Source organism: Scophthalmus maximus, chromosome 7 (assembly GCF_022379125.1).
Source record: "Scophthalmus maximus strain ysfricsl-2021 chromosome 7, ASM2237912v1, whole genome shotgun sequence".
Taxonomy (NCBI): domain Eukaryota; kingdom Metazoa; phylum Chordata; class Actinopteri; order Pleuronectiformes; family Scophthalmidae; genus Scophthalmus; species Scophthalmus maximus.
In genome coordinates this window covers 11,965,367-11,980,166 of record NC_061521.1, presented here as the reverse complement: position 1 = coordinate 11,980,166, position 14,800 = coordinate 11,965,367, and the positions used below count along the sequence as shown (strand labels likewise).

Below are 14,800 nucleotides of genomic sequence, written 5' to 3'. Positions count from 1 at the left end.
AAAATGTGTTAATCTCTTAATTTTCAGTTAAACCTACCAAACAATCTGGTTCCAAGGGTGTGAGGATTTGCTGTTTGGGGCTTTAGGATGTTTTTATAGGCCACAAAATGAATTGAGAAAATAACATATTTATCAATAATGAACACTCAGTCAGTTGCAGATCGACAGTATATGTTGCTATCAGAGAGGACAACAAGGGACAAAGTAGATTGCACCACTTTCGAAGTCTTCAACAGTAAACGATAATGTTCTTTATTTCAAAGTAAATAGTGGAAATCCATAACAATTCATTTTTGAGGTACAGAATAACACATATATAGGCTACATAAAAACACAATGCTACAACTTGGAACAGTTTAACCTGGTATGCTAGTCACAACAGTGCAATATCACTTGGATCTACATCAGAGGAAATGAGCAGCTCAACTTACCATTCCTCTAAGATTTCAAGGACACAACTTACCAAGGTAATATCTTGACTAATTTACGTCAGAGAACCAGGAGGATGAAAGAGCCATTTCTTTGCCTCCCCACTGATGCCCATCCCCCTGGAACTGCCCATCTCTCCCAAAATAACCCGCCCTACAGACTTTTGAACATTTCACGAGGCTGATGATTTGAGGCCTCTAGTATCTACAGAAATGGAACAGGATTTTTCTTGAACTCCATAATTACCACGCTAGTCAGGACAGAGCAGTGGGTTGGGGCACGCAGTGTCACTCAGGAGAGTTGTATTTAATTAAACACTGGAAAAAAGGATAATTACAACTTTTCAGGAGTATGAGAGACCTCACCCATGTTTCACGTTCCCTATCTGAAGCGAAAACTCAACATCTGCCCTTGCACTGGACTCGCAACTGCAAAACCCACAATCACTGTGACCTCAGGACCACTCCCTTCTAGGGCTGAACTCAACACGGTCATTTACAACAATGTGGACCACCGTTGGAAGAGTCTTCCCACATGTTCCTTGTTTGACTCAAAATTATGTTTCAAGTTGAATTTAACAAATGAGTAAACTATCTATAGACTGTCATTTTGACTGACCTTATGTGCTGTAGAGTATGAGTTGCGGAGATCAGAGTCAGTATTGGGAGGTAGAAAATGTTTTTTAACAAATTCATTGTGTTATAAGTGATGGGCGACTACCCGTTATATCAACTTTTCCTTTTCTGGTTTTATGTCATTTTTGGCTACTGCACTCATTCGCCCCAGTAACATCTTTATTTGTCAGCTTTGTGTTGTGGTTGGTGGCAGCTTGCTACACAGTTTGAGCCATATTTCTTTTGCTGGATAATATTGCATGCATGGTGTCAAAACACAAGTGTCATCTTGGAAAATCGTCAAACTAATACTGAACAAGTTCCCTGTTCGGTTCACACGACCATCACATAATAGTAAGTCATTTTATTTACATATATACAAGAAGTAGGATGCAGTGTTGAAGACTGTACTTTAAAGTAGATATGAGGCAGGACTAAGGATATGATATTTGTTAAAAACTGTGCTACATTACTAAAGAGGAACCAGGTCAGGTCTGTTTACCCTGCGCACTGACGTGCTCGGCTTGAGACACTGGCTCTACAGTCAAGTTGAGAATGGTAAATACTTTCTGTAAGATCACTCGGGCTTCCATCCTGCGTATCAGTGCACACACAACACGGGTAGAATAACCCTTTTACGAGTCGGTTCACATGTGCATTCATCAACATTACATATATTAATCTCAGCGGTGTAAGTATTCTGTACAAAACAATTCCTTTGGTAGAACCTCATGACCGACACCTCTAGAAATAAAAAAAAAGAGGCAACTTTTCCCTGAAAAAAATGAATTTGATTCAGCATTTCGTTTTGGGTAGTCTCAGTGTGAACGGTTGGTGGGCGTGATTGAGAGTATAAACTGACCTTCAGGAGTTTCCTCGGTGTGCCGACCAAGAAAGCTATCAGCACTGTAAGAAAAAAGGTTCATTGTCACTCATCCAGCACTAAGCTTATCTGACTGCGCCTGAATGTTGCACTAATCACAGTTGATGCATTTTCCATTTAGTGTGTCCAGTGGGGAGCAGTCAGAGTAGCATGATACACACCCATGCTTCACTTCAGCATACATACAGTTTGAGTTAATATCAACAACATCAAACAGGAAAGAAATTTAAGCACAAATTCTTGGTCCTTGAGTTTGATTAAGAGGCCGTGTCCAGAAGCAACTTTTTATCTAACAGATAATACTCAATACCCATTCTGGAAATCATGAAGCTGTACATTAACAACACAGTCAGATTTTTGAAATGACCCTGTACTGTACATATTAAATCATAGAACTAGGTTATATACGAGAATGCAATGCACTTCATACTGCTAGCTCCTTCTTTAGAATAACAGCACTGCACAAAGGACGAATGTATCAGGAGGGGCTGGACCTCACAGTCCAGTGAAAGAGTAACTCACTTTCACCATGGGGTGTCTCATTCTTGTTGTCGAGTCTGGAATGTGAGGATTTGCTCATCTGTTGAATACTGGGGGGGTCACAATATGTTAGGTGCCATAGTAAGGGGCAGGGAGGGGGGGGCATCCACTGGCAAAAGAAAAGCTCAGAGTCCCAGTCAAATAATAATCCAAATCTTCTGACCCCACGTTTGTGATCTTTGCTCAGTTGTCCCCTCGCTGGACGTATCACACAGGCAGCTCAGATCTTCTTTGGCCTGCGGCCCAGGTGGTAGTAGTAAGCCATAGTGACCGACAGGAAGAGCACTCGACTGAGGAGCAGGAGCACGGCAGCATTGGGCAGGATCCCAATCTCTATTAAGGTGATGGATGTCACTGGAATCACAGAACAGCATTCAGTACTTAAAATACGATTTTGATATTCATCAGAATTAGAAGGCACAACGACGGACCACAGTTTTGAATTAAAGACCAATTATTTTACCATTTTATCTCATGGCTGTCAACTTACTTATCAAATGGCCCAGAATCCCACAGTGTAAAAAGGCCTTAGACAAATCAAGTGGGCACACAAAGTGCTCCTTTAAGTACAAAATTCCCTCTATGTGTTACCCTAGACAGTATCTCCAGCTGCAGTGCGCGGATAGTAACACAAAGAGGGAATTCTCTACGAAAGACTGTTCATTTGGAATTTGTGTTAAGTGGTGTCACTGACAGAGCCTAATATTAGCTCCAGCTGAACTTGTGTAATTTGTCCTTTGAACCAGGAGTCGGTGGGCTTGTCTCTTCCGCATGCCGGGGGTCCTTAGGCAAGACTCCGAACCCCAAATTGTCTCGGAGGACTGTGCCAACAGCATGTGAATGATGTGTGATGGATAAACAAAGTGATAGAAGAGATAGAAGCGCTGTGTGAATGTGTGTGTGTGAAACAGACATAAATACATAGCAATACTGCAACACCCCTCACTCAACACAAGAGGGCAGTATCAACACATACCTTTGAAACACAAGCAACACTGACTCGTGGTTTGGTTTTGACATGAACTCAAGTCACAAAGTGAGACAGAGAAGAGGGTGACTGATGGTTGGGGCAAAGAGACGCAACTATTACTGCAAAATGATGTGTTGGAAAAGTGTAATCACCTAGAAACTGGACAGCAAAGTAGCAGGCTTCACTGAGCAGAGTCCACTGGATGATGATCTTCTCTGCTGTGTACAGACCGTTCCACATGATGAGGGCCAGGCCTGGAAAAGGATGTGAAGACAAGGAATTTATAGGCGCAGGGGCACGGGAATGAAAATAGAAGAAAAAAAACGAGGACTCCTACATGCTCAACAGTAATTCCACCCTCAAACTCCTACAAGCGCAATTTAATGCCACTGCACTCAAACTGCAATCTATGACATGTATACGCAGTGATAAATGGCCTATTGATCGTGCTGAACGTTCTGACTCATTGATTGTGATAAAAGCCTGTGCCGTATCATTTCACTCGCTGCCATTCTTCTCGTTCATTTTCCTGGAGTTCACTCTGCCCACACACGCACACCAGTGAGGATATGGAAACGAGCAGGGCTGGGCAGAAAGGTGGGAGTTCTGATGGACTGCATCTTCTCCCTGCCAGGTTCCATCTGTGTGGCAGATGCGACCCCCCGTCCTTAGTCCCTTTTCTTCTCCTTGTCTCATAAGACATTACCCTTTTTTTTTGTCTAATCCCCACAGCCCTGCTGACATTTAAATAAAGAAGCCAGTCTTTTGTTTTCAGCTTTCAAAGATTGAAGGCTGGTTCTTTCACATCTTCCCCCACAGTGCCATGTATTTAATGTTTATCTCTGTTCAGGAAACGCAGTAATGATAGTGATCTATGTTTGATTTGTTTAGATTTGATCTAGTCAAGATTCATCAAGATATGCACACAATGTGTCAGAGGAGAGAATGGGGCTACTCCTTAGCATTCACTTAATGTCATGTGAGGACAGAGGAAGAGAACATATCAAAGCAAATGTTTTCCTCTGTCTATATATTGTCTAGGTGCTGGCATTATTACATACATTAGGTCCGAGTTAGCTGAAAGTGAAAGCCTGGCACAATTACTGAATATATGCGAAGCCTGTGTGCTCTCACCCTTTGTTCTTTTATTACGTTCCCACCACGGAACCACCTGTACACAGCCCTCACAAGCCCTGTAATCACTGACTGTGTGACTGACTCACCGACTTACCTGACAGTCCTGTCTCAAACTAAAGCCATTGAAACAATACAGTACATACATTGTCGTGCCATCCCCCACTATGTTCCCACCAGATTTATACTGATACATTAGGCCAAAGAAAAAGAGGCGAGTGGAGATGGTGCTGTGAGAATTCACTCTTCATGTCTCTGTGCCGGTGTCATGTCCTCATAGTGAACTGTAGGTACATGCACCAAGAACTGAATCTAACCCTGCAGCTTGAGGGAGGAATTACAGCAAGAGGTGAGCTTTTTGTAAATCATATAAATGTTTGTGTGTGAATTGGAATGAATAGAATTATCACGAGATTGCAGCGGTATACCAGTGTATATTTTTAGCTAGTATATATATATATATATATATATATATATATATATATAAAACATTGCGTGTCAGCATCGATGCAGTGCCGTGAACGTACTTCATTAGGATACAGTACAGTGACTTACTAAGCAGCGCGCCTCCATAAAGGCGAATGGAGATGCTCGTGGAGGAGAGCTCCTCCTCAAAAACAACCTCATAAAGCTGGTTGGGAAACACCAGGGCCTGCGATGGAAAACAAGCACAACACAGCTCTGTCATATCAACACAACAGCGTTTCTGTCTTCCCCAGAACAGCCCTGAAATGCAGCAGTGTTGACAGAGTCTTCCTGTTTGTGACTTGGAGTCACTGTTTAGGCCCTGAACACTGAGGATATTGAGCATTTAGGTGATATGGTCATGAGGACGAAGCCATTTCTTCAGACGTCCTTCACTGCACTACTGGGTTTAAAACAGGATTTTTCTATTTCTAAAAAGGGTTTTTTTTCTCCCTTCGAAATTGCATGAGGACTTAAGTTACGAAGGTGAATCAATATATTTACTTTACTGATAACTAGGGCAACACTTACCATCAGGGCCATGACTGTGAAACCCACTGCAGAGACGAGTATCCACACCCTAATGAAAAAGAAATTACATGACATACCGTGTCCATCCTGACACTAAATTTGATTGTACATTGTTAACTGTGACATGTTCTGAGCAGCTGAAATCTCACCTCAGCCCGATAGGTTCTCGCACTGCAAACTTCATCTCGTTTCCGAGCATCTGGCTAATCTGCAAAAGATCAAGGCACGACAAAAGACAAAGGGAATGAGTTGTGAGGAGGAAAATGTAAAAGCATCATGTTTTCTTAACAGATATCAGCAGCTGCTTTCACACGTGCACTGTAACCCTGTACTTTTCGATTACTCATAGGGGCTGTGCATGCATGACCCCAAGCGGCCGAATCAGCTGAGCCAGAGATGAAACGGTGCAAAGTGTGAGATTGAGCTAATGTGTGAATGGAGCAGATAATTGTTTGAGGAATTCACACACACCGAGTGGGCGTGTTCCTATCCAGCTTCCTGCACGTTTTACCCGGGTGGTAACCGCCAACTGAACCAAAGGGAGTATTTCCAGTAGGTGTGAAGTGAACACATCTCACATGGACAACCTCTGATTGTGTGCAGCATGTGTTTGGAAACAAAGTTAACAAAGCACCACATGACCAAGATAAAGCTCTCTCCATGGAGGTGTATTTAATGTTGCCGACACATCTTCAGCAAGCTACTGGAAAGAAGCACACTGAAGCGTTGGAACTAAAAGAAAAGATGATCGTCAAAGACGGGCCTATTAGGATGTTAATTAGAGACTGTAAATGTCTTCACCTCCTTAATCACCCCCTGAAGATTTAGAGGGGTATGTCATAACCACATCTTGCAGTGAAATCTGGAGGAATAACAAACGGCCACGTCTACAGCAGAAAAAAAAACACTTTGCTACAAATTAACTTAATCTTAGCACCACGAGTTCCACGCAATGCTCAATTTATAATCCTGAAAGCCGGAGGCAAATAGGGAGAGAACAATTTGACAAATTGAAAGCTAAGTGTGCCTCGCTGTCTCTTAGGAACCAATTTTTCATTCCAGCTGAATACAGATAACGCATAGTGTTTCATGAAAATGTCAAACAGAACGGATGTTTACATATAGCAATATTGAGAAGACACCCAAGTGTGTCCCTGCATATCTGTTAGGATACGCATCTCTTATCACAGATTCAAGAAGACGCTGAAATGCTGATAAACAACAACTTGATTCTGGAGCTATTGCTCCATGAGCCACTTATATATTCACATGGATTTTAACCTTCCAAATACACACCGTCGTGGCTCCATTTATGTTTAGTCTCATACTACCAGCAGGATAAACATGAATCTACAACTGTATAAGAGCTGGTAGGATGTAGTTTTGAAACATTTACTAAGTACACAGAAAATGTATCAAAACAATCGATTAATCATTAAAAAATAATAATAATAATATTTCAAATCATCAACTCGTTCCAGATTGTCGGTCTACTGAAGACATTACATAACGCTATGGGAAACTATGACAGACATTTTTCACAATTTTATGACATTTTGTAGACTACTCAGTGAAGAGGTTAATGAAAAGAACAACAAAAAGATCAATGTCCACAGCACAGGATCCAAAAGTTCTACACAAAAGCAAAGCCAGCACTAAGTAGTATTGATTATGGAATGTGCAATTAAGAAGAAGAATACAGTAGGTCCTTTAAACCTGTATCTATCTTTCTATCGTGTAACAAGTCCAAAGACCTTAATGTACTTAATTTATATACATATGTCAGTGCAGCGTATCTCTGTAAATATATGAAAAACAAAGCTGTTCCGAGGGAGAACATGTAGCATGTGACTGAGGCACTGAGGGTTAGAAATGCAGAGAAAATCAGATTCAGTGTTCAAATACACAAAGACAGGGAGGTAAACAGACTGCCCCAGACAAACAACACGCAAAGGGCAAATGGAAAAAAAATAAAGCCATTTTTGTGCCTGAACAGACAGTAACCCACAGAGGAATTACATTTGTTGGATGGCGGTGAATAGGGTTGCAGCAGAGATCTTCATGGTATGATATCCATCTCGAAAAAATATTATGTTTTCATGGAAAAATGTCCCTTGTGACAGTTAAACTAACATGAACTATATTATACAGTTTACATATTAAGTTTGTTTATATTATTGTGCCAAACTTCAAACAATATAACAACTAATCTAATCTGGGATCTGTTGATTATTTTCTCCATTAATCAACTGACTGTTTGGTTTGTAACAGGATAGTAGAATATAATAGTAAGATATGCCGTCAACAGTGCTCAAACAATTATCAAAAATCGTTTACCAGTTACTGAAGGTGTGCGACTGATTCTGTCTGAACCTTTAACTCACACATACACACTCACTTTCGTTCGGCCCCAGAGCCAAGAGAGTGTGTCTGTGTGTATCTTAATGGGGTCAGACTGAGGTGAGTGTGGCTGCTTTTAGGTCAGAGGTCACTGAACAGACAGACAACGCAGATGTAGCCAGGAGCCCAGATGTGGAAAACTATTTTGGCGGTGCATTTTTTGCTAACTGGATACCCGTCCTTGAAGAAAACCCTGCATTTGTTTTTAAGAACAACGGAAATAACACCACATTGTTTCATATAAATTCTTCTTCCAGAGATTGGTGACATCAGCCTTGCGTCTCTCTCTCTGCCGTTTACTCCGCTGCATGCATGTGTGGCTCAGACAATCAGTCAAGGAGGAAAAGAGATGAGCAGGTGAGAGTCTCTGTTTTGCTGCTTGTTCTTTTTCCAATACCGGTAGAAAATGTTCACGCTGTGATCGTGATCAATTTTCATATCATGGTATAATGTGAAAACTGTCACACCACTGCAAGTTGAATTACTTCATCCAAAGACTTTGGTACGTATCATCCCACTGTCAGTTATTTCCCTTTATCATTTCAGTCCTCTCTCTCTCTTGTGTTGCAGTCAGACATTGCATCAATGAAGCATGAAAACCACTAAGGCTGAGACTATGACAAATTTTCTGGCTAGCAGTGTTTACAGGGAACTCACTATATCTTTTTAAGAAGTTTTCTGCTTAATGAGTCTGTGAGTCGTCCGAGTGAATGAAACAAAATACTAGTCTGATCAGGACAGGATTCTTTTGAAGGGTTTTGCCTTTTAGTGTGAGTGTGAGGAAGAAAGAGATAGAGAGAGTTGACACGTTACTTGTCATTGTTGGCATTTGCTCATAGCTAGCACGCTAAATCATTTGACTTGAAGGCAACGGATGTAAGAAGCTTATTCAAAAAGAAAAAGGATGAAAGCAGCGAGGCTCAGGTGAAGACTCTTTACCTAGCTCGAGTTGCTCAGTGTCTCAAACCTCATAAGGCACACCATTCATGTAAACAACAGTTTCCATGGCAGGCCTTTACGTATGATTATATCCATGTAAACAATCAGAAATAAGACTAGTTCCAAGACACACCAATGCGCAGCAGAAAGGATGTGAACTGGTACGACACAGAAAGAGGCGCAGAGAGAGAGAACTTGAAAGAGCAATAAGAGCACAACAGAGGAAGAGGATGAGGTCAGAGGATGTTATGGAAGACAGATGTGATCAGAGCAAAGAAACCCCTGATAACACTGCAGTAGGTAATAAATATTAAAAAACCCTAACGATACCCAACTCAACTTTGGAGTGATCTGGTATTGGTTAGTGTGTTCAAATAATTAAGTCTATGTATAAAATACAATTATACATAAGATATGTTTACTTAGATTTCTGTTGGCGTTTCCAGATTGCCTCCCTTGCATGACAGGAGAGAGGAAGAAAACAGTAGAACAGAGCAGAGGAGTGTGAAAGACAGATGGAATAAGAAAAAGATACTGGAGAGGTGAAGAGGTGAGTATCAGATAGTCAGATGAAACACAGAGTTAAGACAGTTTGTCATATTTAAAATATTCAACGGATATATGTCAATTATTATTGTATATGTGAAAACATAAGCCTACGCACCTGACTGAAAGCTTTTTTTATGTTCATTTCACTGTGCAAATATCGGGCAAAATCTAAAGATCTCTGGGCAAAGCTCCCAATATATCAAGATCCAAACAAGTGAATCAGCCTTCCTGTGCCATGGTTTCAGGGGCTGATTCTGACAGGAACACATAAATATGCATGACCGGCATGAGAAATACTCAAAGGAAACTGAGTGTCGACTGATGGCACAGAACTGGCTCGGGGTGGAATAGAGCGGAAGGGAGTTGTGGAGAGAAGGAGAAACAGGAAAAGGAAGAAATACACAATGCTGTTTGCAGAGAGAGGTGGTTAATCACAGCTGATATTGCCTGGCTTTGTCATCAATCACTCAAGTCATCTGAATTCTGTAAACCAAGTGCAACTTTTCAACCATAGGGCAGGAGAAAATATTCCACAAGTAGACTGTAATATCCACCAAATTTGTAATTTCAGTGTGTGCGTTCCTCATCTGAGGGAGGAATGTTTGCGCAGTCACAGTAAGTCACAACAAGTATAAATCATGTCCAGTGGTTATCTCCCGGGGCACAAACTATTCATAAAACATTGCTACTTGTCTTATTTATGAAGACCTGAGCTGGTTGTTGACACATGACCTTAGCACTGAAGTCGTCTGACAGTGGGTTAAAGTAGCTGTTGGTGACACCGCGTGCAAAAGATGCGATATCTGTAGCACAGCTGCACTCACTTACAGTAACAGTAGCACAAATACTCACTGAAGTATAAGTCATAGGAAATGCATTCTTATCTCTGAACGGTTAAAGAAGCAGGAAGAGAGCAGTCAGTGGAGAACGGCGGCACTTCCCGCCTTTGTTTACAGGTACCACAGGGATAAAGTCAACAGCTTCCTCTCCAAAGCAACTCTTGCTATGCACCTCACCCGCACTTCTTAACCACAGACACTACTGGCAAGGATAAATGGAACATCTCGAGTACCAGCACAATGCATGAGAGCAAGTGAACAATCACACAGTCAGGGTAACAATTTCATTTCTAAATTGGGCTCAATGTCACATTCAAAGAGGGAAGCCCACTTCTTAAAGCAGCACACAATAGGCCAAATTAGGAAACTAAGTGTTATTGGCATGTGTGTCTATTTTATTAGTTTACATTTGTATCTGTTTCCAACAGACTGCACTGTGAATGGGACCAAAGTGGAAGGTGCGTGGGTAAGGCTCCTTGCAAAAACATTAAGAGAGAAAACAAACACTCAGGAGGGTTGAGAAAGAGGGCGGACATCTCATCACAAGCCATCAGCCACCACCGTATGCCTGCTCCCTTCTGTTCTGCTCCCTGCTCTCACTTGCCTTATTAATATTTCAGTGAGCAACTGTTTGCTCTGCCTAGGATCACTCAAATGTTATCAGATCGATTATAATACAGTAAAAAAAAGATCTGTAGAATCTTGGTATTTGAGCACCAGGAAACAGAACAAGAACATTTTATCAGTCTGCATTTTTGCAGCTCTACATGCATGAATATGAGTGTTTTTTTTAATACTGGCATGAGCCAACGAGCATGCAGTCGTGTTTTGGTATACACATCAGAAACACACAAACATCCCTTTTCATGCGCGCTGAAGGAACACTTGTCTGACCTCCCGTCACGTGACTGTGACTTTGGCTCAAGTTCATGCAGGAGGAGATGGAACAAACATCTTTTGCGGGGAGGAGATAAGCACACTAGTTTAAATTTGTTACGCGAATGGACGAGAAGAAAATGAAACAACTATCCACTTCCGTGAGCAAATCACAAATCAGAATTTCATTTCGAATCATTTACAGTGTGCTGCCAGGGCTGTAGCCTTGTTCTCGAGTCTCAACACATTTTTCTGTGAATTGCTGTCTGGGCTGGTCGACCTTGTTGTATTAAAGGGCATAAAGTGATCTTGTGTCTGTCCTCCTTATTAGAACAGTGCTGATGTGGGCGGTTGTTAGGTTTAACTTTATATTGCTAATTGGCATTTAAGTGACAGTACATCTCAGGCGATGTCATGGAGTAATGCAAAAGTAGTGTTAAGCAAAGTCAGTCATTACTTAAAAAAATTTAAAAGTAACTAGTAATATGTAATGCATTGCTTTTTTTGAGTAACTACTCCAGCACTGGTTAGGAGTAATAGAATACATGAGAGGCAAGAGGCACCGAGTCTCGCTGGGGAGCCGGTCACATTTCAGTAGCATTGTGGGAACTCATGGGATTATGTGATCTAGATTCACTGGAGCACAAGGAGCCAATGCACACAATGGGACACCAAGAGTGATGAGCCAATTAGCAGTCCATTGTGGCTTTTTAGAGTAATCCATAGCTCTTCTCGGGGTTAATGAACGCATCGGTGGTGGAGTGCCATTTTTGTTTATACACTGCAGCAATATAACTCATCTGACTGGTGATAGTTTAACACGCCCTTCCATTAATAACTAAGCAGTTTGTTGCTTTAATGCAACAAGCTATTTGACTTTGTTGTCTGCATTATTCCCCATAAAGATTCAAAACGACTATGTCCATGTGAAGAAATCTGACCTTTGAGCGGTGTACTTCGCCATCATCATCCTCACCGCCGACTCCAAGGATCTTCCGGCTCTTCAGGCGGCTAATCAGGTCCGTCTGACTGTGCTTCTTCATTAGAGGAGGGTGAGGTTTAGACACCATGGTGCACACACCTAACAAAGAAGAGGAAAGAGAGGAACATGGTTGGAGAAGCTAGAATGACGAGCATTGCGGGCATAGCAGCATTGTTAGAGGGGGATGAATTCATAAATTAAATGGAAAAAGGGGTATTTTTTTTACATTTTTACATTATGTAAAAAATCCTCAGATGTGTTTGTCTTCTGTTGTTATCACTCTCTTCAAAGAACACTTCTCCACAGCACAGACAGGAAGATGCAGTTACCAATCTACAAATACGCCCCTTGAGGACTTGACTTGCGCAACACAATTACATAACACGGGTCAAGAACACTGTATACAAACAACCCATTAAACCTTCCCTTCAAGTCAGACTAGACGCAGGAGCCGACAGGCCAACAGACGCAGGTGCCTGCTCAAAGAGCCAATGTGTTTGATAGTAAAATGGGCTATCGCTTTACATACACGTACTGTAAATGAAGCTGAGGTTTCTGAAGAACGAGGGTCTCACTTTCCATATCGATCGGGTTCCACTGACATTATGCGAGCTAGTAAGTGGAGGTGGTGGTTTTGAAGTCAGCTTGTACCGTCTACACAGTAATATGCCCTCATCTTGGCTACAGATTTATTCATGTCTCACTTGAAATGGCTCCTCAATGACTCCAACAAAGGCTCCATTATCTACTTTCTTTTTCTATTTTGACACGGTTTCTTGCTGTCAGCATTGACTTATTTTTATCCCCAGTATTGTGATCAAAAGAGACTAAAGCTACGCTGGTGCTCAGGAAGTGAGCTTTGTTATTTTTTCAAGTAACTGAAGAGTTGTCGGGGGAAAAAACTGGTTACACACTGTATAACAGAAAGTTTAAAACCTAATAAGGCTGAGATTTTTTTCAGTTTTCACAATTATCTGTTTAACCAATTAAAGTATTCCAGTATTAATAACTTTGAGTGAATTAAAGTAAGAATAATTTTATAATTAATAATATTAATAATAAATTAAATTAATATTGTGTTAGTAATTTGTAACATTTATTAGCAGTTCTCACATGCACGCACGCACGCACGCACGCACGCAGACACACACACACACACACACACACACACACACACACACACACACACACACACACACACACACACACACACACACACACACACACACACACACACACACACACACACACACACACACACACACACACACACACACACACACACACACACAGGATGGCCTGTGTAAAAATTGATGACTACTCCACAGTAGAGCTGAACCTAGGCAGCACCATATTTAAGATCTTCCAAATAATTACCTACTTCCTGCCGTCCCATATGTGTTTGGGACAGACAGGTAGAGATTAGAGATTGCTAATCTGAGTGCAGATTTTTATGTAAATAAAATATCAGGTTACAATATGCAAAGAAAGAATAAGTATTGTTTTTTTTATTTCAAATACAGTTATTTCAACATCTTTCCTTTTCTTTAATCCAACCATCTTCTCATGGCCTCAGACAATGGATTTCTCTCTAAACTCGGCTGTACTTTCTGTCTCCTGATCTGCTCTACCACATGACCCCATCCAAATCTGTGATAAGCACTAAATAAGACACAAATCACTGTGTGCCTTGGTGAATCACACATTTCTCTGGTATTCTAAAAAACCTGTGCATGTCTCTGCCTCTCTCTACCAGTGCTCCTTGACTAGTCAGTAATGCTGATGCAGTTGCCTAGCAACTGCCAATGGACCATTCGCTCCGTTATTGAAAGCACCTTTCATGATTGAAACCATCTTTGAAAATGAGGTGTCTGCCGAGAGTCACTGGTGCTATGCTGTTGTTCTCCTTTGTTGGTTTAGGTGACATTTTAGGATAAATGAAGAGACTTTGATCTGTATTCAGTCAACTGGAGTAGAGACACGTTTTCCTAATAGGTGGCGTCTTCTCAGAATAAAAGACAATGTCAGGGGTGGGCAACGTTTTTCCCATCATGGACCAGGCTGGAACTGCTTCTCTTTGGTGTAAGATGTCTGATGTCAGATGGCAGTTATGACTATGCTAGGCTTTGTGAGTCTTGGCAAGAGTCCGTTTTGAAACTGCTCACCATAGTAGGTTGTCCTAAAAAGATATGCAAATTTTAGTTCATGTCTCCATGAAATTGTTTAAGCTAACGTTGAACTCACCTAAATGATTTGCCGGTGTTGTGGGGTGTCAGGCACTTCAGCTGGTCCCACATGTGACAGTGTAGCAAATATGTTCAGTAAAATCTCACCAGGATATTCAGATGTGATAGCAGAGTATGAAACTGAATTTAGAAGCTGTCCAGATAGAGGAGAGAAGGACTAGGAGTTGTCTACAAGGGTGGTTTGGTAAAATCATGTTATTGTACAGTTTTAAATGCCTTAAGAGTTCAACTGAAAAAAAACTCTACCTACTGCACATGGATAATTGAAGAGGTATTTCTGCCCATTGAGAGCAGAAATGGTCTTGTAACTTAAAAAGGATTTTCCTTACCACTTGAAGAAATTAAGCACTAAGCATTTCTTTATTGTTCTGGAAAGAAATGAAACTAAGATTGGCCATAATAC

At 41.2% G+C, this 14,800-nt stretch overlaps 1 protein-coding gene across 1 annotated transcript in view; it reads right to left on the bottom strand.

The window, feature by feature from the left end:
* Positions 1-222: 222 nt before the first annotated feature.
* Positions 223-14,800, bottom strand: part of tp53i11b (tumor protein p53 inducible protein 11b) — a 30,830-nt gene continuing 16,252 nt past the window's right edge. Inside the window, exons 3-8 of the mRNA XM_035642867.2 lie at positions 12,111-12,250; positions 5,716-5,774; positions 5,567-5,615; positions 5,126-5,222; positions 3,589-3,690; positions 223-2,820 (exon numbers count right to left, since the gene is read on the bottom strand). Coding sequence (XP_035498760.1) covers positions 2,687-2,820; positions 3,589-3,690; positions 5,126-5,222; positions 5,567-5,615; positions 5,716-5,774; positions 12,111-12,239 — 570 coding nt within the window. The 5' untranslated portion in view covers positions 12,240-12,250 and the 3' untranslated portion in view covers positions 223-2,686. The remainder of the gene's footprint in view (positions 2,821-3,588; positions 3,691-5,125; positions 5,223-5,566; positions 5,616-5,715; positions 5,775-12,110; positions 12,251-14,800) is intronic.